This window comes from Remersonia thermophila, chromosome 2 (genome assembly GCF_042764415.1).
Source record: "Remersonia thermophila strain ATCC 22073 chromosome 2, whole genome shotgun sequence".
In the NCBI taxonomy this organism is placed as follows: Eukaryota; Fungi; Ascomycota; class Sordariomycetes; order Sordariales; family Chaetomiaceae; genus Remersonia; species Remersonia thermophila.
The window spans coordinates 4155603-4183559 of NC_092218.1; the positions used below are offsets into that span (position 1 = coordinate 4155603).

A 27957-nucleotide genomic window follows, 5' to 3' on the forward strand; every position below is an offset into this window, starting at 1 on the left:
GGCCGCAGAGGAGGGGATGGAGGGGCGGCTGCGGCTGCCGGAGGTACCCCGCCGTACGCCACACGCCGGCCCGCTGCCGCGTCTGCCGCCCCCCCGGGGGGGGGGGGGGGGGGGAGGGGTCGGGAAGATGCCGGTTCCTGGTCGCTTCCATCCGATACAATGGTCTCCACGCTGGCGAACATCAAAAACAACAACAAATAACAAACAAACGATAAGGATCATACTCAGCATATCAAGCCATCAAACACCGTTGGGATCCGGACGCCGAATTCCTCTGGAGCCCCTCGGCGCCGCCACGTCTCCGCCACATGACTTGTTGTCCCAAAGCTATAGTAAAAGAAAACGGCGAGGGGAACATCAGCCGAGTGTGTGAGGGGTCCTTCGCAAGGCTCGGATCACACACCCTCTGTACATACACTAGTCTTGGTGGAAGTCTTACTTTTCTACGACACTACCTACCGCGTCCTCTGTAGCGAAGCGTACGGCATAAGAGTCACTGCAATCCATAGTGCCAGAGACCCTTCCGCTTCCATCGACGGCGCACCACGTGTCCCCCCCCATACCATCATAAAAAACAAGCGAAAGACGGGCTGCGAGATCGGTGACAGCGAAGTTAGCTTGTTTTTTGCGCCCATCGACACCCACCATCGACAACCTACCCCGCCCCTCCGCGTCTTTGCTTGTTCTCCGCCTCGCCTGGCCCCTCCCCTTCCCTGGGGCGATGATCTCGACAAGGCGGTGTCGGGAGGGGAGCGTGTCTGCCCGATCGGATCAGATGGGATCTGGGGGGTGAACAGCACGACAGGAGAATCCCCCGCCGCGGATCGCACGCTTGCCCAGCCAGCGAACCTGCCAGGCGTGGGCTCCACCGCCCGCCTCAGCATTCACTCGGGGCGGGTTGGCTGGGCGAGGAGCAACCGCCGCCAGCATCACTTGCATTGACGAACCCTCCGGCGACCGACCAACCTGCAGGAATCGGAAGCGAACAAATCCCTTCCCCCTGCCGGACCGCGGGGTGTGGAGCATTCCGGAGGCGGACCCCGAATCCCGGCGGCGTCGGCGGCGGCGTTGGCGGGGCGGTTGACAGGCTTGTGAGCTGGACAGGCAGGCCCGCGCTGCTCCGCCTTTTTTGGTTTGGCGGGGTGAGGGACAAGATGGACGGGGAAGGGCGGTGAAGATAAGACGGTCATTTTTTCCCCCTGTCGGTGTGCCGTGTTTTGATCCGGTCTGGACTGTTGATTATTGCTTTTTTTGTCCCTTGCCGTTCGCAGTGGCGAAAAACATCGCTAGCACGAACCTGCTTGACAGAGGTACCCGTTGGCGTGAGGTCAGAATTGCCCGCCGCGTTGGACTTCGCTGCCCCGCGATGACAAGGTCGACGGGGTCGCCGGCACTCAGTGATCGCATCGAGATCCTGATCTACAAGCAGTCAGGGGAAGGAAAGCATGAACGGTGATTGACAGGGTCAAATGTCCTTGACGAGACACACAAGGGAGGTCGAGATGGGCCCAAATTTCCAAACCCTCGGCCTCGGGGCCATGGGCCACTGTGGATGTTTTGATACCCCGGTTGCGACGTGAACGCCTGAGCGGAAGGGCATGGCCCACTGCTGCTCTCGACGATCAAGCGAAATGTTTGTTGATGCTCGTCGCTGCGGGCCACCGCAAAGGAGAGGGTTGGCGAAGGGGTTATGGCCTGCCGCAGGAGGGCGCCCCGGGGAGGAAGAGCTTCACAGGCGAGTATCTCGCGGGCTTGTGTTCGTCCAAGAGAAGAAGGAATCATGGCGTTCAGGTCCAGAATCGAGTCTCATCTTCGGAGACTGGCCGAGAACCGAGAAGGACGCTTCGGGGCGATGCCTGGATGGAGGTTAGCGGTGCGGCAGATGAAACCTCGGTGTCCCGGAGACAGGGGTGCCGCGCCCGTCCTTGCGTCCTTGGTGCTTCTCGAAGCCTTCTTCCGTTTCGTCCCTTTCGGCCAGGCAAGGCAAGTCAGGGCGCAAAATGCCAGAAATAAGCCGAGACGTCGCGCCAGTAACACACCACTTGGTGATCCGAGGGGCGATCCAGGGCCGTTTGCAGATGTTTCGTGCTGGGCTGTGCAGTGTAGGTTACAGGTTGTGCTATTCTTGTGTGGTGTTGTTGTGTTTTTTGTTCCAGGATCGTCGCATCTGGGCAAAACCATCTTGAGCGAGCCTGATTTTTTTTTTTTTTTTTTTCAAGCCGACGGTTGATCTGCTGGCCGCTGGTTCTGGCCAGGGAGGATCGCCGACCGTCCGTCTGTCCGTCTGTCCGTCTCCCTCCCTGGTTCTCCATAACCAGCCAGCGGCCAGGATTCCGTAACGTTATTTGACCGGCTGGATGCATATGCAGGGGGTAAGACCAATGACTCGCTGCCATCCTTCCTGGCGTTCCCGAGGGGACTTTTCTCAGCTTTGTGTTGGCGTTCGGGGAGAAAAAAAAAATTGGACCCGTCTTTCTATACATGCAGTCACACAGAAAGAAGCAACGATGAGGCATGTGTGGCTGGCAAATGTGCGATCGAGCGCGGGGCCAGAGTGAGGATGAGGCTGGTGGGCTCGTTCGAAGGAGGGGCAGATCGCCACCTCCTCGGGTACCCGTAGCCGGCTTGGTTTCCACCAACGTTTATTTATCTTCTCGCGTCGTTGGCGTGTGAACAAACGCAAAAGGCCGTCGTCATGTGTCCTTTCGATGGCGAGAATCCGGCCGCATCCCACTACGTACCTACTGTCTCCACGACGGCAACATGGTGGCCTTTCCACATGCGAATGCTTCGCCGGCCGGCACAGGGCGGGGCGCAGCGACCTTCTGAGGGGACCTGCTTTCTGACAAGAAATGCTCCCGTCCGTCACTCAGAGCGCCTGGCTGCGACGGTGTGTTGTTGTGGATTTGTGGACGGTGGAGTGTTGGCGGGGCTTGGGAGGTTGCAGTGGGGAAGTGGGGTGGCTTTCCGAAGGTTCCTTGCTTGTGGAGGGGAAGTTCCAGGTTGCATTCCAACGCCGGGGATCCGCCTAAGGGCCGGCTTTGACTTCCGTAGCCGACTAACGTTAGCGCAATTTTTGGCCGGCTGCACGGCGCTGCCGCCTGCCAACCGTGCGCCTGCCAACCTCGAACCAAGGAACGGAACAGGCTGAGGTGAGGGAATGTTAACACCGAAAAGGCACCGTTTGCTCTGCGGCCGTCCACCCAGCATTTAGTGTACATACAGTAGTGTAGCTACACTAAGGCACCTTAGCTGTGGTGCCAGAAAGGGCATCGGATGTACATATGTAGAATGGTCAATTTTCCGGGCTTTCGTACCAACCACGGGTCACCACACCAGGGACCATCTGGTTTCCTGTGCTGCGTGTGCCCACCTTAAGGGTCCTGTACGTCTGTACAGACCTAGGCGCTTGCGTGTAAGAGGGACGCTTATGTACATAGCATTACCTGCAGTAGTTCATGTTACACGACGCTGCCCTCCATTCCTGGTTCCCGCCGATGAGGTGAACAACAAAAACGCTGCTCGATCTCTCGCGGTGGAATCTCATCAGTGTCCGCCAGTCCAGAGAGACAGCGGATGGGCATCTGGCCAAGACGCCAAGACGTTAAGCCTGGCCGGTCCCGCCGAGCGGACCCCAGCTTGCAGCCACCGCGCAGACGGAACCGAGGGATCTGGACAACCGGATAAGCATAATGGTCTGATGACAGGACGGGTTGGGGACCTTGCACGCCTGGCAAAGCACGCGAAGGGGTGGAGGGGCAGCGTTCGAGAATGGTCACGATTGACCGCGGGGAGCATGGAGGGGTCGTTTTCATTGCCCCGCCTTGATTTTTGAGTCCATGCGCCGCTGCTCCTCACTGCCGCCGTGTAAACAAAACATGCCCATGTGGAACAGCGATCGTTGGTTGCAGCCGGGAACGGGGGGGAACGTGTGATGACTTGAATCGCCGTTGTCGGGAGAGGGGTCTCGTGCGCTTCTTGTAGGTTGAGCGCTGGTCACGGGACACAGCCGACGTGCGATGTGGCATCTTGTGGCAGCTTGGGGGTGAACGCAGGCGAGGATTGGCCGTGGCTGGCCTGCTGCGGCAGCCCTGCCTGTGGCATGGCCCTGCAAATCGAGGATCTCCCAGCTGGGTGCTGGGGAGGTACCTGAATGAAGGGTGGCAACGGATGGGGGTGTCGTGAAACAACTATTTTGGGCAAGAGGCCAGAAACCTCGCCCGCCAGCTGCCTCAACCAGCAGTGCGACGGATGCGACGGTGGGCTGTGCGCTTTTGCGACGATTGTTAAATGGTTTCGAGGCCTCCGCCGGGTCGGTCGGTCGGTCGGTCGCTTCGTCTTCAGCTTGGATACGACCTCGATGACTTGCGAAACGCTCCGCGACGACCAGGCCGGAGATCCATCCGTTGTCCGTTGGAATCCACCTCGCAGACCCACCTTCGTCCCGAGAGCTGCCACCTGGAACGGGAGGTCTTCATGGATGGAGCTGTTGCGTTTTCTGCACCGCTGCAAGTTGGAGAGGCCGCTGGTTGCTTGCTTGCCATCTGCCATGTGCCATGTGGCGGTCAACCACTGTGTAGTTAACCCACATCGAGGTAACGTTTGCCGTACTCCGAGGCTGATGTGGCGGGAGGCATCCGGCGCTGCGAGATTTTTTGGTTTCTTTTTTTTTTTTTTTCCTGGGAGGTTGAGGGGTAGGCCTGAGGTGAGCTGGAAGAAGCAAATTCGGAGGGGGGGTGCGCGACTAGAACTGACCGAAAAGAGGCGTGAACGTGGCCCAATTTCCGCTGCGCCAGGCGCGAGGCCGGGAGCTCCGAGCTGCGACGCGTTAAGCCAAGTCGAATCAAATGATAGGCCTCTCACACAAATTACGTGTCATGCTTAAGACGGGAACCTTGGAGAGCTAATGCTCCGTCTGCCCCGCGTTACGCTCATCGGGACGGGGCCTGCTCTCGTTTTCCAAGACACCCCACCTTGAGTTTTGTCCCGGGTTCCCAGGTACCTACTGCTACAAGTTCCCAAGGTGCTAGGCCCGGCGGTACCTGGCCTCAGTCACGCGGGACCTGCGCAGCTCTTGGACGAGAGCTGTCCGCCGGCGCAACACCCCGCTAGCAAGACTGCCTTTGACGTGCAACCATTGAGGCGTGTCGCCCAGCATAGTTGATGCGCGTTTGGCGAGTCAGATCCTCACCGCCTCTGCCCTGGAACACAGAGAAGTTGACGGTAGGCAAGTACACGACGGGGCGTCTGGAGGTTCCCAACCACTCCCAAGGTGAGGCCCCACCCGCCAGGTTCTCGTTCCCGTCTGGAACTGGGACGATTGGGTCAAGTGGATCCCTTGGGTCAACTGGGGGGCTGCAAGAGACTAAGCTCATTTGGGACAAAGCAAAATTGTTCCCACCTTTCCGTCGCCAGGGTGGCATCCCTCTTTTTCCTCCCGCCTCCAGCTCACTCCCCTCCAATCCCCTCCGTCTCACTCCCCTCCCCCCCCCACCTTTGCATTGGCTGGAGGAGTTGTCCCTCTTCCCCTCCGCGAACCTGCGAACTCTCCGCAGCCATTTTTCCCCTCTCATCCCCCCCCTTCTCAGCCATTTCCAAAAACCCCCCTCCCACTTTTTTCCCACCACATACCCGCCTGTAACTGGCGCAAACCCCATTTCTGGTCCATCCCCCGACCACTACAACAACAAACCTCCCCGCCGGTATTGGCGACGACATCAACAACGACGACAGTTCGTCTGGCCAGCCCTTTGTCCCCAGCACAGCACGCCTCCACAGCCTTTTTCGGCGACAGCACGCCCGCCCTTGTTCAACACCACACCCCAAATCCCCACCCTTCGTCCCTCCCTTCGCCAGCCTTGTCTTCCATGATCATATCACCAATGAGCAGCAACACGACTCAAAGTCCGCAAGACACCCTTTAAATCCCACGGGAGCGCGCGCGCGAGCGAGGAACCAGGCGATCTCAACTATCGTTCTGTGAAGGAGGGTTGCAACACCACTTCCGAGTGCCATCGTTGTCACTGTCGCCGTCATCATCGTCCGATCCGACGCTGCAGCCGACCCATCCAACCACCGTCGCCGCTGTGCTCGACGTCCAGACGCGAAAGCCGTCCGTTCGCCAAGATGCCCGGCGCAAGCGTGGCTACGATGCCTCCCTCTTCGGCGGCGTCGACCCCGGCGGCCGCGCGAAAGACCTCTCACGCCCCAGAAAGGAAGTACAAGTGCCAGTTCTGCAATCGCGCCTTCAGCAGGAGTGAGCACAGGAGTCGTCACGAGCGATCACGTACGTATATGGCATTTTTTTTTTCTTCTCGCTTCATCTTCCCGGAAGTTCTGGGCTGACCTGTCGATAGATACCAAGGAGCGCCCGTTCAAGTGCATGAAGTGCCGCAGCACGTTTGTGCGACGCGACCTTTTGCTTCGTCACGACCGCACCGTGCACGCAAAGGATGGCGGAGTGCCTCTTCACAGCGACGGCAAGCGTCGCGGGGGGCCCAAGGCGGCCCGTCCCATCACCGGCCCGACCAAGTCGGCTCTGACCCTTGAGCCCGGCGCTCTTGAGCAGATCCAGGACAGCAGCGACGGCGTCTTCGACGTAGAGACGGCCGCCATGCTCGTCGCCGACCTCCACCAGAAGGCCACCGCTGCCGCCCGTGCCGACTCGCAGTATGATGGCAGCTCCACCATGTCCTTCTCGCAGAGCCTCGTGGAACCCTCGGTCGCGTACCCGAATGGCGCCATGTGGGACAGCTTTTCGTCGCAGGATCACCCCAAGACGCATTCCATCAACTCCGCAACCTCGCTGGATGCCCAACCGCATCCTAATACCCTGGCTACCGGCCTGCAGGTTCTTGCCAACTCGCTGCCGCCCTCGGCGGCCGGCACCCCGGCACCCGGGTCTCCCGCCCCGTCCCAGCGGGTCCAGGCCGCAACCTCGGCTCCGCAGCAGCTCCCCGCCGGGCTCAAGGCCCCTCAGATCAACAGCGACGAGGAGCGCAACATGATCCTGGACAATATCCGGGGCCACGACAGCGAGCACGCCATCCCCGACGGCTTCCGTGTGCCGAGTCTGCACGCTCTCAACCGCTACCTGTCGACATACTTCGGGCTCTTCCACCACCACCTGCCGTTCCTGCACCCGGCCTCGTTCGAGCCGACGCGCGTGTCGCCGGCTCTGCTCATGGCCGTGCTCTCCATTGGCGCCCTGTACGCCTTTGACCAGGAGCAGGCCTACATGCTGCACATCGGCTCCAAGGTGCTCGTCAATCAGTTCCTGCAGAACAAGGAGAACTTCAGCTCCCGCAAGTGCCCGCTCTGGACCATGCAAAGCTCGCTGCTCAACATGATCTTTGCCAGCTGGAGCGGAGATCCCAAGGGCCTCGAGTGGGCGTGCTCCATTAAGAGTTTGCTCGCCAACATGGTGGCCGGGAACCGCTACGAGCTCAAGCTCCGCCAAGAGGCGCGCGAGGACCGTCCCCCGACCCGCGCCGAGTGGGTCGAGGACGAAGGCTGCCGTCGTACTTACTACGCCGTCTACATCTTCTTCGGCCTGTTGACCATGACGTACAACCACACGCCCGCCATGAGCTTCAACGAGTTTGAGGATCTCCAGCTGCCCTCCACCGAGGCGCTCTGGAACCTCAAGGTCACCGAAGAGGCTTGGCAGGAGCACCTCAAGGTGGCGCCGCCTAGCGTGACCTTCATGGAGGCTCACGACAAGCTGTTCCAGGGTGAGACGCTCAAGTACAGCGCCTTTGCGACCCGCATCATGATCAACGCCCTCTTCCTTGAGGTCTGGTACCACAAGCGCAGCCCGGAGGCCCTGCAGGACGTTGTGACCGAGTACAAGCTGCGGCTCGCTCTTGAGACGTGGGAGAAGTCCCTCGACCTCTGCGAGCCCGAGGCTTTCTCGGTCCCGCTCAGCGCTCCCCACAAAGGCCACCCGCTGCTCTTCAACTCCCGCGCCATGTACCGCAACGCGCGCGCGCGCCTCGAGGTCGACCTCAAGACGGTCCAGGAGGCCCTGCGCTACCACGATTCGTACGAGGTGGCGGCTGCCATGTCGAACGTCCGGGACCGCGTGCGCCGCTCGAGCGAGATGCTGCACGTCATCCAGGAGTGCTACAACTGCATCGAGACGGCCGTGGTCCAGGGCGTGCGCTGGGTCGCCCGCACCTCGCCAACGAACTGGAGCATCGAGCACCCGCTGTGCGGAATGGACCTCATGATCATTCTCACCATGTGGCTGTATCGTCTGGAACATGACGAAGAGCCGGCCACAAAGGAGGAGACCATCATGTACAACCGCATCCGCCAGCTGTTCGATAAGGACCTTAACGAGGGCTACGTGACGCACCTGAGCTCGGTGGTTGCTCGTCTCTGGGGCTCCATGCTAGATGAAGTGGTTGTCTGGGGGTAAGCCTTTTTTTCTCTTGTTTATTACCAGCTCTATCCAACGAAGGGAACGCGCCTGGCTAACTTGGGTTCACAGCATCACGCATCTCATGGGCGAATCCTTCCGCCTCCACTCGCAGGCCCTCATCGGCTACGTCGACGATGTCACGGCCTCCTCGAGCGTCTCGACCCCGTCCATGACCTCTCAGGGCGCCGATGAGGACAGCGTGTATTAGTTTTTGTTCCGATCACGACCTTGACGACTTCCTTTTGTTCTTTGTCGATAAGTACGGGGGCTGGGGTTTTCTACGGCATATACCTCTCTGCGTTGGTTTCGTCTTTTTCCTTGCTTTCCTATTCTCCTAATTTCCGTTTCCGCGTTATTTCCTTACTGTCGTGTTTTGCTCTTTTCCATCTGGGATGGGTACCAGGCAAATGGTGGAGGGCGGTGTTGGGAGCGTGTCGTCTCGCTTTGCTTTGCATTTTATTGTTTTGCGTCTTGTTTTTCATGGGCTCGGGCAACGGGGGGCAGGTCTGGTACGGTTTCGCATTCACGGTGGTCCACGGTGGGAGAGGGGCCACACTCGCGCTCCCGCAAACCTAATATCTGTCACGCTGTTGGCTGGTCCATGTGAGGGGAAGAGGGTATCGTTTGGTCGTTTTTCCTTTCGTTCTCCGTGTCTCATTATCACAGCGTACCGATTATTTTAATCCTGGCTCCCCCAGCGCTTTTTTTTCTGATTCTGTTTTCCTTTTTTTTCGGTTTCCAGTTGCTCTCTGGCCTCGGATACCTTGTTCGATATACTTGTCTGCTTTGTTTGCGTTTTGTTTTGTTTTGTTGTGTCGCATCTCGTCCTGTTGTTTTGCTTTTGCGTTTGTTTTCCTTGCCGGTGTGTCGGTCTTGGAACCCACCTGTTGTTGTACTTCCTGTACCAGATATGGCAGGATCTAGGGATGGGAAGGTTGCTCACGATGGGTGGGTGGATGAACGGTTGGTCGGATGGACTGGTTGGGACCGGCGGTGATGGTGTTTTTTTTTTTCCCTCGGGTGGTGGCTAAGGTAATCAATTGGGCTGGGATCAAAGTTGGCTCGTTGCTTTTGAACTTGGCTTGGGGGTACGAGTGACACGAGGGGTGTGCAAAGCAAGGTTGATAATTTTTCCTCTCGTCCGTTTTCTGTTGGCTTCCTGTCGTCGCGCCCTGATTTCTCTCATGTTCGGTGTCTCGTGACTTATAGTATATGTATTTCTTGTCGCAATGCCCATCCCCTGTTTTGAAACCAAAGAGGCGTGTTTACTGGGTAAACACACCTGTTGTTGCTGGCTCGTCGATGAAGAATGGGCCTTGGTTGTCCCGTCTGATACGTCTTGTCGAGAAGTAAGGTCGGGCCGGGTATTCCTCTGAGTCGAGAAGGTATCCCCAGGTGACAAAATGCCGGCTGCAGTTACACACGAAGCATCTGTGCGGAAAGGTTACCCGCTGCGTCTAGTTATGCAGGCTGCCGTATTGTGCGTATCTTGATGCCTGTCGTGTCACTCGGGGTGGGTTCCTGCATGTAAAAAGCCTGTCGGCTTGGGAGTCGTTGGATTTTGGGGGCGGCAGTGGGCGGAAGCGAGCCGGAACAAGCTGGCCGGGGCACTCATCTCCGACCCAAGGGCCTTTCAGTTTGGGCCGGTTCATTGAGGGCTCGAGTATTATATCCTGCTTCAGTCACAGTCACGTCATGCGCAACAAACGAGAGCGCCTCACTGTCACGAGGATGAGTGTTGGGGGCTTGACTTTTCGCAAGGTAGTGCTGTGCCCTCTCTCTCTCTCGTTCCTGATCGAGTCCGACCGAAACACGTCCGGTTAGTGTTCTTTTGACCCCTGTTTACACGCCGCCACCACCACCACCACCGCCGCCAAACCCCTCGCCTGTTGACGCCCAAACATGCCGTCTTTGGCCGGTATAGGTACCTAACATCACCACACATCGATTCACCAGCGACGGCGGCTGCTGCTGAACCCAACCGCCATGACCACGACCGCCACCACCACCACTAAACTCACCCTTCCTAACCCCGTCATGACACCTCTCGCCTTATTCCTCCTCACCGTAATCACCCTAACCAACCTTCCCCTGGCCCTCGCCGCCTGCGAGTGTGGCTACCTCGCCAGCGTCCGCCCCAATGAAACCGACACGTCCACACACACGACCGCCCTCTTCACCGACGTCCTCGAGACCGACTTTTCCCGTCTTCTCCTTGCCGACAACAACGGGAACAGCGCCAGAAGCATCGTCGGCATCGACCTCTACCAGCACACCCCGCACTGGGCGCCGCAGGAGTTCAACCTGACAAAGGAGCGGGCCAGAGGAACGTATGGGCAGATGTTTGACGCGAGAAATGTGCGGGTGGTGGAATCGAGAGAAGGTCGTCGCAGCCGGGGGCAGGGAGGGGGAGTGGGAGTGTTGGAGCTGTTGGTGCAGAGCGAGATCGTTGAGGGCATGGTGCCTGTCGCGGAGCTGGCGACAAAACGGAGGGATGTCATGTGGGGGACGTTTAGGGTGTGGATGAAGGTTTCGGAGGTGAGGGGGACGTGTGCGGCCTTCTTTTGGGTGAGTATTGCTCCCGAGTGCCCTGACTACTCCCCTACCCCGCTGACCTCGCCGGGCCCAGTACTTCAACGACACGCAAGAAATCGACATGGAGTTCCTCTCCAGAGACTTCGACCCGGCCGCCAACCGCTTCCCTGTCAACCTGGTCCTCCAATCCCCCGCCTCGGCCGACGCGGGCCACGACGCCTCCTCCGCCGACTCCACCGCGGCGGGCAACTTCGTGCAGGCCAACCTCCCCTTCGACCCGACGGCCGACTTCCACGAGTACCGCTTCGACTACCTCCCGGGGCTGGTCGTTTTCTACGCCGACGGCGTGCCCCTCGCGAGCATGTCCGCCTCGGCCTCCGGGGCCGCGGTCCCCTCCAGCGCGGGGATCCTGATGCTGTCGCACTGGAGCAACGGGAACCCGCTCTGGTCCGGGGGGCCGCCCGAGGTGGATTCGGCGTTGCAGGTGAAGAGCGTCAAGGCGTACTTCAACGCGTCGTCTGTGCCGGGGCATCGGCAGAGGAGGGAGGAGCCGGGGGCGAGCAGGTGTGTGGATCCGGCGGCGCCGGGTGCCGTGTGTAGGATCCCCGATGTGGTGCCGGGAAATCGGAGCGCGGCGGAGTGGTTTTTCACGGAGCAGGGGAGCCAGAGTCTTCGTGACGGTCAGAAAGGGGAGGAGGAGAACGGAGCCTGGAAGGGGGGTCATGGTTCGGGGGGGTGGGTGATGATGTGGTGGTTGGTGGTATTGGTTGTGCCACTGGCTGCGGGATGGACGGAGGGCCTCTTCTGAACTAGGTAGGCAACGCCGGAAGCATCACGGTGTGCATGATGCCGACAAGATGGATAGATGCATTAATATGCCGTATGGCTCGAAGTTGGGAAATCAAGTAGACAGAATAATACACCATAACGTCTATACGCAACATGGGTCCGGGACATCATCATATCTCATGGACGGGGCTCACCCAGAATCGGAGAGCAACAAGAACCAAGAAGAGGGTCAAGGAAAGGGTTATGTGTAAACGCATGAATGCAGCATATACATCATGATAGATAAAACACACCATCCCCCCTAACCCGCATCTCATCGCTCTCTTCTCCTCTCCCTCCTTCTCCGTCGCCCAGCAAACGAACCGTCATGCCAAGCGCGATAATGTGCTCGCAGCGACATCCTTCACTCAACCCATCAGTTCATCAACTTGTCCCACCAGCTCGCTCATCCGTAACGCTCATCCCGCGGCATAAGCATCAGGCTCAGGCAGACAAGAAAGAACAAACAAGAAACTAGAAAACGAAATCAGCTTCCCCGTTGTCACACCCACACACCCACACCCTATTACCATCTCCGCTCAACTCCATCTCACACATACTATATCCTGGTTCGCTCGCCAGGAACGGCCAGCCCAGCCAGCCCGCAACCAAGCAACCAAGCCCGCCTCCCCCTCACCCCAACTCCCCAAGACCTCACTCCTCATCCTTATTCTTCACCACTGGCCTTCCTCCTGGCACGCGTGACACGACCGCCCGCAGATGCCGCCGCTGCTGCTGCTACCGGCGCAGGCCTCTCAGCAAGCGTCTTCTTCCCTGCCGCCGACTTTGCCGTGGCAGACGCGGCAGCGTTCCCCTTCGCCGCCGCTGCCTTCCCCTTGGCGGCGGCAGCGGGCGCCTTGGCCTTGGATGCCTTGCCACCCTTCGCTGCCCTCCGTGAGCTGCGAGTAGAAGCAGGTTCTTCCTCTCCCTCCTCCTCCTCCTCCTCCTCCTCCTCCTCCTGGTCGTCGTCTTTCGGCTCTTCCTCGCCAGAGTCTTGGCCTCCATCCGCCTCGCCGTCGCTATCGCCGCCCTTGGCCTTGCTGTCCTCGGCGGCATCGGCATCCGCCATTTCGATGTCCTCCTCCGCGACCTCGACTTCTGACAACTCGCTGCTAGAGTCGTCGTCTTTGTCATCGACAGGGGCAGACCTCCTTCCGTTCTTGCGCGTCGAAGCGGTGGGGGTGGTGGCGGCGGCTCGTGTTGAGGTCGTCTTCCCCCGGGTTGGCTTTGTCGCGGCAGGCTTGGCCGCTTTCGCCTTCTTGGCCGATTTCACCTCCACGGCCTCTTCCGGTTCGGCCTCTTCCTTCTCGCTATCCTCATCCTCTCCGCCCTTCACTTCCCCATCGCTGTCGCCCTCACTCTCCCCCGTCTCACTCTCGTCACCGGCTTCCTTCTGAATTTCGCCATTCTCATACTCCCATTCCGCCACTCCTTCCAGCATCTCTTCGTCATCATCCTCCGAATCGCGCTCTACATACGACGTATTCAGGCTGCGTCGCGAGCGTGAGCTGCGCCGGCGCTCGGAGGGCGGGATCTCGCTCTCCTCGTCGCCAGCAACCTTCTTGGACTTTCTGCTCCTCGGGACGGGGGATGGGGACCGAGAGTCTGACGACTTCTTGGTCCTGGATGAAGACTTCTTTTGCGTGGGGGTTTTGGCTGATTTTGAGTCCTTGGTGCCGCTCGTGCCAGAAGGCTGGGAGACGCGGACGCGCTTGTGAGATGGCTGGTGGCTGCCATCGCCGCGGTCGTCGGTGGATTTGCGCTTCTGCGAAAGAATGGCTGTTAGCATTCGCCAGGACATGCATCATCAATCAGTTGGTTCCAAGGAGACATGCCTTCTTCCGGTCCATAGCGCGGAGGAGATCGTCAAGCTTCTCATCAATGCCATCCGGCACAAGCTGCTTTTCGGCAATGGCTTGGGCCTCTTCGTGCGACTTGAGCGCCGCATACAAGCCCATTGGCAAGCCAACCCTTTCCGAGTAGGCGTTGAACACCCAGTTCTTCTTCTCCTGCCACTTCCGGATAACGGCCTGCGCCAGGTCGCTCAGCACCTGGTGCTTATTGCTGGCCGGGTCGAGGGCATCCTGGGTCTGTTTGACACGCTCAGCGTACTTGTAGATCAGACCCAGGTTGGACTCGGTCGCCACCAGGCTGACGTAGAAGAGCAGGTAGCGGGCATGGTCGACCAGCTCCTCCAGCTCGGCGCTGTAGTCTGGGTGGTGGGCGAGCAGCGACAGCAGGCGCGGCATGGCGGCCTCGAGGACGGGTTGCTTATTGTCCTGGAAGTGGCGGGCGCGCGAGCGGATCCACGTCTCGGTGCGCTGCTTGAACTCGGCGTTGGGCTCAAAGGCCATGAGGAAGACGACGGTGTAGAAGCGCGACCGCAGCTTCCCTGAGGCAAGGTACTTCTGCAGCTTCCGCACGAAGCCGTGGCGCACCTCCTGGATCGGGTCCTGGGTGGTGAGGGCCAGGGCATCGAAGTCGGCCGGCGAAAGCAGCTCGTCAAAGTGCTTCTGCGTGCAGAGCTTCAGCATAAGCTGGGCGGCAAGCAGCCTCAGGCGCGAGCGGTGGTGCTTGGGTGTCACCTCGGCCTTGGTGAGCTCTCCCTGGTTGCGGATCAGCTTCATGAGCAGCTTCCACACCGGCTTCGCCTTTTCCTTGGCCTCGTCAATATCTCGCATGCTCCGCAGCCGGTTGACGAGGAGCTTGAGGGCCAGCAACTTGGCGTGGCACTCCTCGTCCAGGCCGGGCTCATCGTCGTCGCCCACCCAGTCAGGGTCCTTGCTGCTCGCGCCGTTGCGAACCTCAAGGAGAACTTGCTGCACAGCCATGTTGAGAATCGTATCCTCGGCATCAGCCGTGACCCGGGGCGCGAGCAGCTCGAGCTGGCTCACAGCGGCCAGCTTGTTGAGGAAGCCCTTGCAGCCGTAGGTCCAGTCTTTCAGGATCTGCTTCAGCAGGTCGGCCGCGCTGGCCTGGCTCTGGTCGTCATCCTTCTTGGCCAGCAGAATGTTGACAGCGTACTTGGCGGCGCGCGGGGGGCGACCGTAGAGTGCATAATTGATCATCGTCCGGGTAAAGTCCTTGTCGGCAGGCACGTCCCGCGGGTACTTGCGGGCATAGGCAGAGCAGGCCTTGAGGGTCTCGACGACAACGGGGTCGTTTTCCTTGGACTGAGTAGGCGCCTGGTCGACCAGGTCCTTGCAGAGCTGGCCGATGTGGGTCTTGAACAGATCCGGGTTGCGCTGGGAGATCTCGTTGAGGATCTCGTGGGCGGCGGGGCCCATGCCGTCCTTGTCAGAGCGCGAGTACTCCATGATGGTGGCGAGGTGGCTGCGGTTGAACATGAGGCAACCGGAGCGGTAGAGCAGGGGCAGCAGGGTGTCGCGGACCGCAGGGTCCTTGGAAGCCTGGATGCGCTTCATGAGCTCTTTCAGAGCCTTGTGGACCGTCTTGAAGTCATTCTCTGGGCCGATGATGAAACGGATGAGGTTGTAGCTGCGCCGGTCGTTCGCTTTGGCGAAGCGATACAGCTCCTGCTCCGCCTTGGGGCCATCTGGCAGGAACGTGGCGATGTAGCGAGCGGTTTTATGGAGATTGGCCGTCTTCTTGGAGGCATTATCGTCCATGACGCCGCCGTTGAACTGCTCGCACTGCTTGATGTACGTCTCAAGGACCTGGGCGAACTGGGGCTGGCGAGACTGCATGGCGAAGAAGGCCTTCTTGCCTGTGGCGTCGAGCGAGCGGACAAGCAGCAGGATCCTCTCGGCGCGTACGGCGTCGGGATCCGAAGCGGCGGCTGCCTGAGACTGACTGGCGCTGCCGTTCGAGGCGGCGGCATTCTTGGTCGCCTTCTTGGGGGCCGGCGGGTACGAGAGCGGGATCAGGAACTCGTAAATGACGCGATCTAGCAGCACGTTCAGCTCGAGGTCGTTGGCATAGAAGGAGTTGTAGATGCGGCTGGGCACGGCGCCGAGAGCCGCCGTTACGATCTCGTTTCCGGCGAGCAGCTCGCCCGTGGCGACGCCCCAGAGCTTGCCGAGAAGGGACATGGCAGCGACGCGCACGGCGGGCTTTTTGTCGCGGCAGCGGTCGGCCAAGGTGGAGAGAAGGGAGCCCTCCTTAGCGACACCGCCGTTGGGCGCAAGCTTGAGGATAACGTCCTGGAAAGTGAAGCACTCGATGGCCTTGACGGCGGCGAGGCGGACCTTCTCATCGCTGTCGGAGAGCTTCTCGCCGAGGCCCTGGATCAGGGCGGTCTCATCCTCGCGGCCGAGACCGATACCGCCCGCCGACGTCGACAAGATGTATCCGACGGCAGAGGTCCAGGCAGCGCGGATGGCGGGGGACTTGTCGTTGCGCCGGCTCAAAAAGTTGTGGAAGGTGGAGTTGTGTGCCTGGGGGAACGAGACGGACGACATGGGCGTGGTCAGGATGTTGGCGGGTGGCATGTCGGTCTTGTCTTCGCCGTCCAACCTGGGCGGGGGGTAGACAGCAGGGTCCAAGACGGGAGGCGGGGGCGGTCCCGCGGCGCCGATGCCCGAGATCATGTCACCCAAGGTCTCGGTGGCGAGCTGGCGCAGATGCACATTGTCGGCAGACAGCTCGGCGTCAATTTGGGGAACAACGTTCTGCAGTATCTGCGGCGCGGCCTTCCAGATCTCGCGGATGAGAGTGTGGGCCTTTCTGAGCTCCCGCAGATCCGACTCGGACGGGCCGGATGGGGCGTCGTCGTCGTCGCCATCGCCGTCGTCCTCTTTGTTGTCCAGCCTGCTGGAAAAGCTCGTCGCGTCGACAATTACATCGCTAAAGTATTGGCTGACAAAGCGGGACATCTTGTCAGGATACAGCTGGCAAAGATGCTTCACCATCTGGTAGGCCTCCGGCTCCTCCTTGGCTAGCAGGGTGGCCTGGTTTTCGTCGAGCTGGACATGGTTGTGACGATCCCTGGCGGGGCCTGGGGCAGCGGCGCGCAGGAACTGAGCCATCATGACGTCTACGACGGGGGCGGGAAGGCTGGCGGCGTCCTCCACGAGCACGCCCAGCATATCCTGCATGCTGAACTCGACATCCTTGGCGATATGGTCGCCCGAGGACGACTTGGACCCGGACACGCCGTCAAAAATGGAGGAAAAGAGGCGGAGCAGCAGGGCCTCGCTGCCATCAACGTCGAGCAGCAGGACGATGCTCTTGATTTCGGCCAGGGAGCGGAGGACGTATTTGTGCTGATTATTGTAGGGGTTCGAGGGGTCAAAGAGGGCGGGAATGATGGAGGTGACGGCGAGGTTGAAGTAGTCCTGAACTCAACATCAGCATCGAGGTCGGCGACCAGCCAGACACGCACGCTCTCTAGCAGCAGGCCATACCTTCAGCTGGGACGGGGTAAACGGAGCGTCGGGGGCGCAGAGGCGGAGGATGTCGGCGACGCAGCAGGCCGTGTAAGCCCTGACGCCCTTGTCCTTGTGGCCCAGGAGCTGATGCGAGGCGACCTCCTTGGCCACCTTTGTGAGGGATGCCGGGTCGGTGGTTTCTTGGTCCAGCTCGGCGAGCTCGCGGGCCAGGCGATCTAGCCTCTTGAGGAGGGTGTCGATGGGGATAGGCTTCCCGGGCCGCCAGGTCAGCGGCTCGTCGAACTGAAGCTTGACCATTTCATCGTCGGGCGCCTGCTCCTCGGCGTCGGAGGAGGCAGTCCGGCGAGGCGCCATGGCGCACAATTGGGGTCTGTGCCTCGGCGGCCTCGAGCTCGTTGCAGGAAAGACGGATCAATGACCGTGGTGTCGAGGTGGGGATAATTCGGAGTGTCGGAAACGAGATCGGGGATAGAGGCGCCGACGGACGAGACGAAACGGAGGAGGGGCGGCGATCTGGATTGGGTGAAGGTCCCTGGTCCGTGTGCCTCTCTCAGTGTGTGCGAGGTGAGCTGTGAGGGTGTGCGTGTGCGACGTGGGTGACGATTGGCACCGATGGAGGGGAGGGATCGGGACGCCTGAAACGGGATCGCTCTGGGGTCGTGTCCGGTGTTCTGGCGATAACTGGGGTTAAGCCGGATGTTTTCTAGGATGGAGAAATACAAATGTTGTCCAATGGCCGGTGTTTCGCAGCAGCGCGGACTGTTGCGAAATTACCACCAGTACAGCGAGCTGTGCTGGCCGGCATGAAACCAGGTGTCCTCAAAACACCAACGCACCACGTTTGCTGTGTTGTGGTCGGGTGTGAGATTGAGGAAGACGAATTGCTACGGTACGCGACCTGCAGCGTATCGCATTGACTGTCCAACAAAACCCGGAAGGTGGAGAGAGAGAGAGCGAGACTCCCAGCGAAGGACGCGCTCCGGGTCGCGTTGCTTCGCATCTGCATCGCCGGTGGGGCGGCCGCCCCTCTGGCCAGGGTTGACGTAGGGTTGGGGTTAGGGTGCCATGAAGGTTGTCATGACGCCAAGAGCTCAGGGGCATTGTTTATCCTCACAACAACAAAGCCCCTGAGTCTCTGGCTGCCTGGATACACCACTTTTTTTTCTTTTTTTTTTTTTTTAATGAATGAAGAGTTCATTAAAGATCTGCCTCTGTGTTACTCGCTGTATCTTGACCATGGAAGTATGGGGAACCCTCGCTATGTGCTTCACCACGTCCGTTTTGGTAGGAGAGAGTTAGACTCAGGAACTTTAGGTTACATAGGTAGGTAGGTAGCATGCCAGTTGTCGAGTACGCATCATTCTGCAATGAAAATGGTACTGGTCAATGGGCTTCTCATTGAAAACTTGTAGAGACCCAGATCCAGCTCTATTCTCGTGGAATCAGGCAGAAGGATGGGGCAGATGTGGCTTCTGGTTCGTCCATGGCCCGGGGAGTCTTGAAGATCCCGGCCTTGGTTGACTTCCAGTGACAAGAGCATGACTCTGTACGAACCAGCAGCGTGGCCTTGCCCACCTCCATGCTGCTCTTTGCATGTCTTTACTTACCGTTTGAATGTGAATAAAACTTGAGCAGAACCCGGGAAGGTACGCGGGTTCATCCCAACTCGCGCTGTTTGGTCGACTGGTTGTGGGTTGGCCGCTTCCCCCCCGCGCGCCCACCGTACTCTCCTCCATCTCTTCCACCCAAGATTATTTATTTCTTCCCAATTCTCGTTCTCTCTTTTTCTTCCTTTTCTTTTCTCTACAACCCCACCTTCACATTCGTTTCCTTGGTGTCGGAAAGGCTCACCACCGTGTCAACTCCGTCAACCACATCCACTCGTTCAACTCGTACACGAGGCATAGTAAGTTTCAGCTCCTCTGATATTTTGCCCTTCAATCTTCCAGTTGGTGGAGGGCGAAAACTGGAACGCGTGGCCGGTCTCGAGAACTTCGACACGTAGCCTCCGGGTCCCGTGTCGCCTCACCCTCTCCTACATCGACCGTTCCCCTACCCATTCCGCTTTCCACGCTTCCAGTCACCATTCGTTTACAATCTCTCCCGGTTGCTCTCTCACCAAAATCAATATCGTCATCTCCTTCTCCTTCAAGACTCGTCAACAACTAACACGCCACCCTACAGCAATCCTTTGCGAATCCACATAAGGTACACTCATTCACATTCAACATGCGGAACCCCGGCCGTGAGAACGCCAGCAAGGACGACCTGGTTGTCCAGAAGAATTGCGGCGGCGCCCATTCCAACTGCGACATGGTCGACGGCTTTGCAAAGGGCGATCGATTTTTGTCCAACATGCTCTTGGGTTTCATGGTGGGCCTTGTTCTCGCCGCCCTCCACTCCTTGACATGTAAGTTTGACGGTCGGTCGGTCGGTCGGTCGGTCGGTCGAGCCGTCAATCGGTTAATTCTTGTTCAACCGGAGTCGATTGCTGACAGACGCCTCAGTCCATACCCTTGGTGTCGTAGCCGCCGAGGTCAACGTTCCCAGGGTCGTTCCGGTGTTCCCTCACATCGTCGATACCGCCCCGGTCACTTTTAGCGACACCCCGCACACTCTCTCTGCGCCTACCACATATCCCACCTCGTCAACACACGACGGTCACATGGCCGTTCTTGGTGACAGGAATATGGAGACATTCACTTCGTCGGACGTGACCGCTTGGTCTGTTGGGTAAGTCATGACACTTCATTTCTAAAGCACGCCCTGCAGCCACAACCATTCAAGGCTCTTTGGCTGATAAAACATGCTCACGCAGCCCTGGAGCCGTTGGTACCGGAGCCTTCAGCACCGGCGTCTTCAGCACTGGCATCTTCAGCACTGGCGTCTTCAGCACCGGTACCTTCAACTCGTCGACCCTGTCCTGCTCCGCCCCGGAGATCGTGACCGTGACCGTCATGCGGAACGACTCGCATACCACCACGGCCGACCATGGCAATTCTACCAAGATTCGGACCACCATCTACGCCACCCTGACCGAGACCGAGACCGCGTGGCTCACTGTCACCTCAACCACCTTCAGCACCTCCCTGATCCCTCCGTTCCCGACCGAGATCGAGGCAAGCACTACCACCACCTCTCGCTCGGGCCATAAAGCCACCGTGTGGGAGACGGTGTTTATCACCATCACTAGCTATCTCCACTCCTCCTCGACAGGATCAGCCACGGACTCTGCCGCCTCAACCACCATGACTGCTGAACCCCACTTCCACACCGTATTTACAACCCGCACCATCACCGTCCGTAACTCCACCAGCACCACCACAACTACCGTTGACCCATCCCCTTTCATTGGCGTCACCGGCACCGGGACGCTGGCCACCTACAATGGCAGCACAACCTACCTCCATCCCTCTTTCACCTCGAAGAATCAGGGCGATGTGTCACCTGGCCTGCCAGCCAGCAGCGTCCTCACCAGCTCGGGCAACTCTCTGTTTCAGCGGGTTCGTCGGTTGCCTATCATTGACAACGTCGCGGGCATCGCGACGGGGTATGCGGTGGGCATGGTGGCAGGTGCTGCTAGTGATTGTGGCGCGGCTGCTGATGGAAAGGCTGGAGAGAACCAGCGGGGAGGTACCGGTGGGCTTTATTGTATTGTGATGGCAGTGATGTGCATGTGGATTATGCTGATGTAAGGCGGGACCTGAAGAGCCGAGCTTGGTTTCGGCCTGACTTTGGGAGTTGCGGCCAAGCTGGGTTCGGATCCGCTCTCTTCTCTTTCTTCATTGCCTCTTCCGGATGGGATGGATTACCCTGACAGGCGGTGATTTGCATGACGTGTGGCGTTGTATTTGTAGGAGGTCGGGATGTCCAGGAATTACAGTGGATTTGATGGACCTTGTTTTCATAGGAAATTCTATGGGCGTTATCAACGATGGTTTTGCTCAGTGACTTGTTTCTGCTCGTCGCTCTATATGGGGGGACTCTCCGCTATCAGGGAAATCCTGGCCTACGTCTGAGCGTCTGAGTGAATGTGTGTTCGTTGGCGACGGTCAAAGCAGGCCAGCTCAACGCTCCGGTTGCCAGGACGGCGGTTTTGTAGCACGATGACCGTCTGCTCTGCTCCGCTACTGACTCTATCCTGAAGCTTCCCAAGAACATGGCATTGGTCTGAGCTTTTCGCTCGAGGACCGTGATAGTCCCTTCGTGTTACACAACTTATGTCGGAGGGTTCATGGCGAGCCTGGGCGGGCACGAGGGTTCCTATACACAGGAAAAACAACAGTCTCTAGCTACCCTACCGAGACATATATGTCGCGAGACATGGTAACCCAACATCCAACCCTCCTCCTCTGCGCCACCTTTCTTGTCCTCCACAGTCCCGTGAAGGCTTCGCTGCTACCTGTCCCGCTTCCCCTAGTCAATCGCCCAAAGCTGCTCCACCTCGATCGTCTACCCAATGCTCAGCCTCTCAATCCTCGCCTTCACGGCGTCCATGAGCGCCGACTCCCGATCCAAGAGGGACATGACCTTGGCCATCTTCTGCCGTCTCACCTCGGCCGGGATCCTGAGCCCGGGCGCCGGCGAGGCAGGACCCTCGCCGTCCCCGCCTTCGCGCGTCTTCTGGAGCTGCTCGGCCTGCGCAAACAGGCTCTCCCTCAGCGCCTTCACCTCGTCGAACCGCCGCCACAGCTCCTTGCCCGGCGTCGACGCCTTGCTGGGCGCGCCGCCCGCCGCCGCCGCCGCCGCTTCGCTGCCCAGGATGTGGCTCCCCAGCGTCCTGACCTCCTCGGCCCACGCCTTCTCGCGGTCGCTCAGCTCGCGGCTGGTGGCGCGTCCGAGCTTACGACGGAGCTTCTCCATGCGTTCCGCCAGCTCCTCTTGCCTCTGCCGGATAAGCCGCAGGCGGCCCTGGACGACCTCGTTGTGAGAAACGGGCGACTCGTCGCTATCGTCCTCGCCCGTGATGCTATCCACGCGCTTCTTCTCGATGCTGGCCTTGGCGATCTGCTCGCGCAGCTCGCCCTGGAGCATCTGGCACTTGCGGAAGAGCTCGGCCACGGCGTTGTTGATGTTTTCGACTTCCGTCGAAATGACCTTGTGCCCTTCCGTGAAAACCTCGAGCGTGGCCATGGAGAGGCGCACCTCCTGCTGGACCAGCGGGCGGCGGCGGCCAGTCTTGAGGTAGTCGATCCACGCCGGGAGCGCGCTCGGCTGGTCGAGGAACTCTGACGGGTGGAAGAGCGGCCGCGGCTCCCAGCAGGTGACGGGAGCGGGGAAATCGAGATCGTCAGGGACGGACGCTGGAAGCTCCTTGGGCGCGGTGGTCGGCTCCGGCGTGTCGAAGAAGAGCGCAACGGGGCCGCGCGGGCCGGCAGACAGGACCAAGTGGCCCAGGTCCGAATCCTTGATGGCCGTAGCAGCCGCAAGGGCGTGCTGACCGCGGGATTGTGTGTAGATGCGCTCACACTCGGAGCCTTGGCCTTGGGTGAGCAGGTCGATGCGGAACTCGGCCCCGGCATCCGACGCCCCCTCCAGCTCGCTCTCGAGCCGGAACACCCAAGGCGCCAGGGAGACCGAAGTGATTCCCGCAGGGTGCGTGACGTAGAAAGCGTAGCGCGAGGTGGGGTCTTCGCTGAACATGGGCCAGCTGTCGGGGGTGACCTCGACTGGCTTGAGCGTGTCGAACGTCTGGAAGGTGAGCAGCGACGGGGTCGAGGGCGGGACGGCGAACGACTTTGACCCGAGCTTGGACCGAGGCGGAAGCCATTGTGCCTCGACCCCTTCCACGTCCAGGCAGATCTTGACCTGGCCACTGGTCGAGAGCAGGCAGATCACGGTCAAGGACAGCCCGGCGCCGTTACCGTCGTCCTCCACTTCTTCGTCTTCGCCCATCATAAGATCCTCCACGCTGGCCTTCTGCCCGATCACGTAGATATCCTTGAGCTCCACCTCGTCATCCTGCTCGTCGTCGGGATTTAGGTCAAACTCGAATGGGCCTTGGAGCTTCGGAACCACGCCGGGCCGAGAGGGCCTGGAGTACACCTCGATGGCCTCGCCCCAGAAGCCCTTCCCCTCAACGAGCTTTGGTTCCTGGTTATCGAGATCGGACATCCAGTCGAGTTGCTGTTGGGCCAGTCGGCGGGCCTCGGGGGACGCATCAGGGTCGTCCTCGACGGCCGCGACGCGCGCAACGACCGATACGGATAGCGACGGGATCAAGGTCGGCGGGGGCGCCCAGCGCTGGGGCAGGAGAGGGCAGAGGGCGTAGACGTCGCCGCTGGTCATGGCGAGCCACAGGGTCATGGGCGACCAGCCTCCGGAGTCCCGGGAAGGGAAGCAGGCGGCGGCCACCTCCATGTCGAAGGCGTCCGGCGAGAAGCCCTTGTTGGTGGCTGTTACCGAGGCAGAAAAGTCCTGGTCCAGAGATGTCCCATCCGCCAGCTTCTTCAGGTCGATGGCCAGCGTGGCCGTGTCAAAGGTCCAGCGGTCCGCGGTCGAGAGCTCCCAGACGCGCACCACGGCGTCCTCGGTCACGGTGACCAACGCCGTGCCGTTCACGCCGAGCGGATGCCACAGCGCAGACACGACGGCGGAACGCGTCGTGATGTGGGTTGTGGGTCCAAGGGTCCAGAACTTGAGCTTGAGCGGCGTCGAGGCATCCTCGGCGGTCAGGTGTGTTCTGTCAGGCAGGATGCAGATATGGACGGTGTGGGACGTCAGAACGGCCATAAGGTCTTGGTGAGGCGAAATGACCAGCTGGCGTATGTCATCGGCGACGGGAGCTTTGATTACCTAGACCAAAGGAGCGAAGGCGTCAGCGGTGGAATTCATTGGAGCTTGACGTCGCTAGGTTAAGGGGGGGGGGGGGGAGCGCTCACCCGGTAACCATCCGAGGTCGAAAGGTCATTGAAATCGGGCGAGCCATCGGCGGTCTCCTTCTTCCCACGTTCTGGAGAGGCGGACCGAGAGCTCTGGTCTGCCTCCCAGAAATTCCTCAGGAGGGCGAGATCGCCCCATCGAATCTGCTTGCCGACCGCAACAAAGACTTCGGTGCCCCGGCGCGCGATGGTCCGGCGCGGACCCGGCTTCGACTTCTTGTTGTACAGGCTTGGGGGCGGCCTCACATCGTCGCCGGGCAGTTCGAACAGCTTGTAGCCCCTCGAAGGCTCATTGAGCCAGCTCGGCGCGAAGCTCTTGATCTTCGGCATCGGTATTGTTGGGGGTGGTGGTGGCGGTGGTGGTCGCCAGAGATGTGCTGGCTACGGCGACGGTGGGGGATGATTTTCAATGAAACATGAACCAATCTTTTTTTAAAAAAGAAAATCCAGCTCCCAAAAAGCCAATCGTCGTTTGGCCGGCGAGCGTGGTGCTGGTGGGAAGCTTGGAAGGGCTGTTGTTGGGGGAAAAAGTTTCGGCTTGGAGGCTGGGAAGCGTTGCTCTCTGGATGGGAGCTTGGTGCGCTTTTGTTTGGAGCGTTTCTCTTTGGCAAGGCGTTTGGCGTAACGTACTGTACCTGAAGGTGGGCCTTTCAGCTTGAACGATCCCTGTTGCCGCAGCAGTGGAACGGTGGAGCCCACCTTCGACTGATTGGGAAGTGCCGTTACCTTACTGCGTACCGCTTTGTACTACAGTAACGTACGCGGTAAGTTGTTACGCGACAAAGCTTCAACACGTCCATCCCATCAATCACATTCTGGCATCGCCAGTTCCGGATTCTTCAACCAATCCACGCCATCCACACCATCCATCATGCGAGGGCCACGAGGGACCGTCGAGCGCCTTGACCAGCCGAGCGCCTATTTCAACAGGGTGAGTATCGACGACATCCGCCGTTGATGGCACCGCGAGCAACACGGCTAACACGGATGGATCTCGGACGTCGCAGAACAAGCGCCGGAGGCTGGAGAAGGAGAATCGGGATGGCGACAACAATGACGACGCCAATGCGCACAACGACCAGCCAGAGGAGGACCCGCTGAAGAATGCGACCACTCTTTACGTCGGCAATCTGTAAGCAGCCGGGCTCCTCCTCCTTCTCCTCTTGTTCCCGTCCCTCCGTCCCATCGGCGCTCGCTCGCTCGCTTTCTCCAAGGCACGCTTGGCGCGCCATGGTTTCCGATCAATCTTTCTAACCGTCTTTGTCTCTCAGGTCCTTCTACACGACCGAAGAGCAAGTCTACGAGCTCTTCTCCAAGTGCGGCGAGATCAAGCGGCTCATCATGGGCCTGGACCGGTTCCAGAAGACGCCGTGCGGATTCTGCTTCGTCGAGTACTACACGCACCAGGACGCCCTTGACTGTATGAAGTACATTGGCGGGACCAAGCTGGACGAGCGCATCATTCGGACGGATCTGGACCCGGGCTTCACCGAGGGCCGCCAATACGGCCGCGGCAAGTCGGGCGGCCAGGTGCGCGATGAGTATCGCGAGGACTACGACGAGGGCCGCGGCGGCCTAGGCCGGGCTCTCCAGCTGGCTCGGGAGCGTGAGCGCGAGAATAGGCAGTACAACGATGATGATTACGGCCGGTTGAAATAAGCGAGACCAGGACCAGGCTTGCTTCCGCAGAGACGGGAGCCAGGAACATGGAAGTGGGATTGAGCCCATGCCTGGCCCGGGCCAGCCTGATGGTGCGGACGTCGAGCTCAGGCTGCGCGGAGAGAGACACCTTGGCAAAACATTCAGATGCCCTGAATCACGAAACCCAACAGCACAATGGCGCGTTTGCTTGCAACGAGCCGCCGTTCCCTCCTCGTTCCCGCATGTCCTTCGTAGGCTGCCACATCTGTGGATCCCCATAACGCCGTTTATTCCGTTGGTATTGGTACAAAGCATATACACACACTCGAATTGCCCTCGCTCGTCGTCGTTGTCGTCTAGTATCCAGGCGGGTTGACTCTCTGGGACACGCGGGTCCACTTGGGAAGTTCTGCGAGCGCCCACGTCAGCGATGTGCACCACCACAAGCCCCGGCCCGCCGCCGTCCCCCAGGGCAGATGATTGCGTTGCAAACGTACTATGAATGCCCTTGCGGTAGCGCTTCGCTTTCCGGTCGAACATGGTGTACTTGTCGCGCGGCAGCATCTCGGCCTCGGTAGGCATCTCGGCCTTCCACCGGTCCAGAGACTTGAGCGTCTCGCCCTTCTTGGCCAGCGCGTTGCTGACCACCTCGATGACCTGGTCAACCGCCCGTAACCTCTTCCGTTGCCGGGCCTTCTGGGTGGGCGACAGCCGCCAGGGGATCTTCCTGCGGAGCCGGTCAGCGGGCTGTCTCGTCTGGAGGATATTTGATGTTGGAAGGCAACGGGAGGAGGAGCAGCAACGGCGGAGGCGGCGGCGGCGGCAGTTGCTGCAAGGGGCACCAACCATAAGAGACCCCCGTTCAGCACATTTGTGATCCTGAATGGACCAAACATATTTGTCGAGTGTATGCGCGGCGGTCGGCCGGAGTGGGTTGCTTCGGAAGGGGGGGGGGGGGGCGGTGGACGCGGAGGGGGAATGATCTCACAAATCCCGGACCCGAAAAATCGCTGCGGCTCTTCGGTCGTAAAATGCCAAGGCCAAAAGTGCTTGCGGTGGGCCCCCGGCTCTCCGGGCCCCGCAACCGGGGGTCGCGGAGTGGAGCATGCTGCAGCTCCCTCAACTGCCCAGGGCGTCACCGTCGAGCCCTCCACCGCTCCGCGAACCTAGGACGGCACGACAATGATCGCGCGCAGCGGCTTACAGCACCGGCTCAATACCCAACTCGACAGGCGCAAATGATTGACCGATAGCGACAACAACCCCATCCGAGCACTCCGCCTCAACCCCCGTGGTCCATCCCGTCTCGCACGTCGTCGTCGTCGTCCTCCCCACCACCCCGACTCGGTTGAGCTCCAACACGCCTTTCAGCATACCGAACCGCCACCATCCCAGACGGAAAGAGCCCCGAGGCCCACAACCATGAGCTACTACTTTGCCATCATCGGCACCCAGGATAACCCGCTCTTTGAGCATGAGTTCGGCACGAGCAAGCAAGGCGGCGACGGCCAGGCGCACTTTGGCGAGCAGGCTCGCCACTTGAACCAGTTTGTGCTTCACAGCAGCCTGGACATTGTCGAAGAGGTGCAGTGGACGACGGGGCAGCTGTACGTTTTCTTTCTCTCTCGTTTTGCCTTCCTTCTCTTCCCCCCTCTCGCTCCCATCTCCCATCGGGCCCTCTCCTCTCCTCTCCTCTCCTCTCCTCTCCTCTCCTCTCCTCTCCTCTCCTCTCCTCTTCTCCGAGACCCCCCCCCCCTCCCCCTTTTCTGTCGTCTCAAGGTCCCCCGTCGGGCAGCCTCACAAGGACCGACGGCTTTGCCTTGCGTCGCGTCGCTTCCTTTCCCCCATTTCCTTTCTTCCGTTCTTGCTCCTTCGCTTCCCTCTCCCACGCCTCCCCCATCCATCCATCCATCCAGCCGCCGCCCGCTGACTCCGTGGCACGAAACACAGCTACCTCAAAGTGATCGACAAGTTCTTCACGAGCTACATATCCTGCTTCATGACGGGCGGCAACGTCAAGTTCCTCCTGCTTCACCAGCCCAACGCAACAGCGGCATCGGTGCCGGGAGCCGGCGCGTCCGGGGCGAGCACGTCCTCGGCGTCGCGCAGCTCGACGGCGGTCGGCGCCAACCCGACGAGCCCGCAGACGGAGGAGGCCATCAAGAACTTTTTTTACGAGGTCTACGATAACTACGTCAAGGCCATCATGAACCCCTTTTACAAGGTGAATACCGAGATCAGGAGCCCCGTGTTCCGGCAGAGGGTAGCAGCTGCGGGGAGGAAATACCTGTAATGC

The 27957-nt window shown here is 59.9% G+C and overlaps 7 protein-coding genes across 7 annotated transcripts; 4 read left to right on the plus strand and 3 right to left on the minus strand.

Annotated features, from left to right (window-relative positions):
* Positions 1-6126: 6126 nt before the first annotated feature.
* Positions 6127-8633, plus strand: VTJ83DRAFT_2599 (uncharacterized protein; the record flags this gene model as incomplete). The annotated part of the gene is made up of 3 exons (XM_071008886.1): positions 6127-6286; positions 6357-8418; positions 8495-8633. 3 exons carry the CDS (start codon positions 6127-6129, stop codon positions 8631-8633), a joined length of 2361 nt encoding a protein of 786 aa, XP_070869139.1.
* A 1778-nt stretch (positions 8634-10411) lies between these two features.
* VTJ83DRAFT_2600 (uncharacterized protein) lies at positions 10412-11768 on the plus strand (the record flags this gene model as incomplete). The annotated part of the gene is made up of 2 exons (XM_071008889.1): positions 10412-10993; positions 11055-11768. 2 exons carry the CDS (start codon positions 10412-10414, stop codon positions 11766-11768), a joined length of 1296 nt encoding a protein of 431 aa, XP_070869140.1.
* A 687-nt stretch (positions 11769-12455) lies between these two features.
* VTJ83DRAFT_2601 (uncharacterized protein) lies at positions 12456-17493 on the minus strand (the record flags this gene model as incomplete). Its single annotated transcript, XM_071008890.1, has 3 exons — positions 12456-13553; positions 13624-17085; positions 17155-17493. 3 exons carry the CDS (start codon positions 17491-17493, stop codon positions 12456-12458), a joined length of 4899 nt encoding a protein of 1632 aa, XP_070869141.1.
* A 4098-nt stretch (positions 17494-21591) lies between these two features.
* Positions 21592-24350, minus strand: VTJ83DRAFT_2602 (uncharacterized protein; the record flags this gene model as incomplete). The annotated part of the gene is made up of 2 exons (XM_071008891.1): positions 21592-23934; positions 24021-24350. The coding sequence occupies 2 exons, from the start codon at positions 24348-24350 to the stop codon at positions 21592-21594; spliced, it is 2673 nt and encodes an 890-aa protein (XP_070869142.1).
* A 541-nt stretch (positions 24351-24891) lies between these two features.
* On the plus strand, positions 24892-25679 carry VTJ83DRAFT_2603 (uncharacterized protein; the record flags this gene model as incomplete). Its single annotated transcript, XM_071008892.1, has 3 exons — positions 24892-24951; positions 25028-25152; positions 25292-25679. 3 exons carry the CDS (start codon positions 24892-24894, stop codon positions 25677-25679), a joined length of 573 nt encoding a protein of 190 aa, XP_070869143.1.
* A 338-nt stretch (positions 25680-26017) lies between these two features.
* Positions 26018-26557, minus strand: VTJ83DRAFT_2604 (mitochondrial 54S ribosomal protein mL60; the record flags this gene model as incomplete). The annotated part of the gene is made up of 3 exons (XM_071008893.1): positions 26018-26070; positions 26159-26388; positions 26508-26557. 3 exons carry the CDS (start codon positions 26555-26557, stop codon positions 26018-26020), a joined length of 333 nt encoding a protein of 110 aa, XP_070869144.1.
* A 526-nt stretch (positions 26558-27083) lies between these two features.
* Positions 27084-27954, plus strand: VTJ83DRAFT_2605 (uncharacterized protein; the record flags this gene model as incomplete). Its single annotated transcript, XM_071008894.1, has 2 exons — positions 27084-27268; positions 27612-27954. 2 exons carry the CDS (start codon positions 27084-27086, stop codon positions 27952-27954), a joined length of 528 nt encoding a protein of 175 aa, XP_070869145.1.
* Positions 27955-27957: the final 3 nt, after the last annotated feature.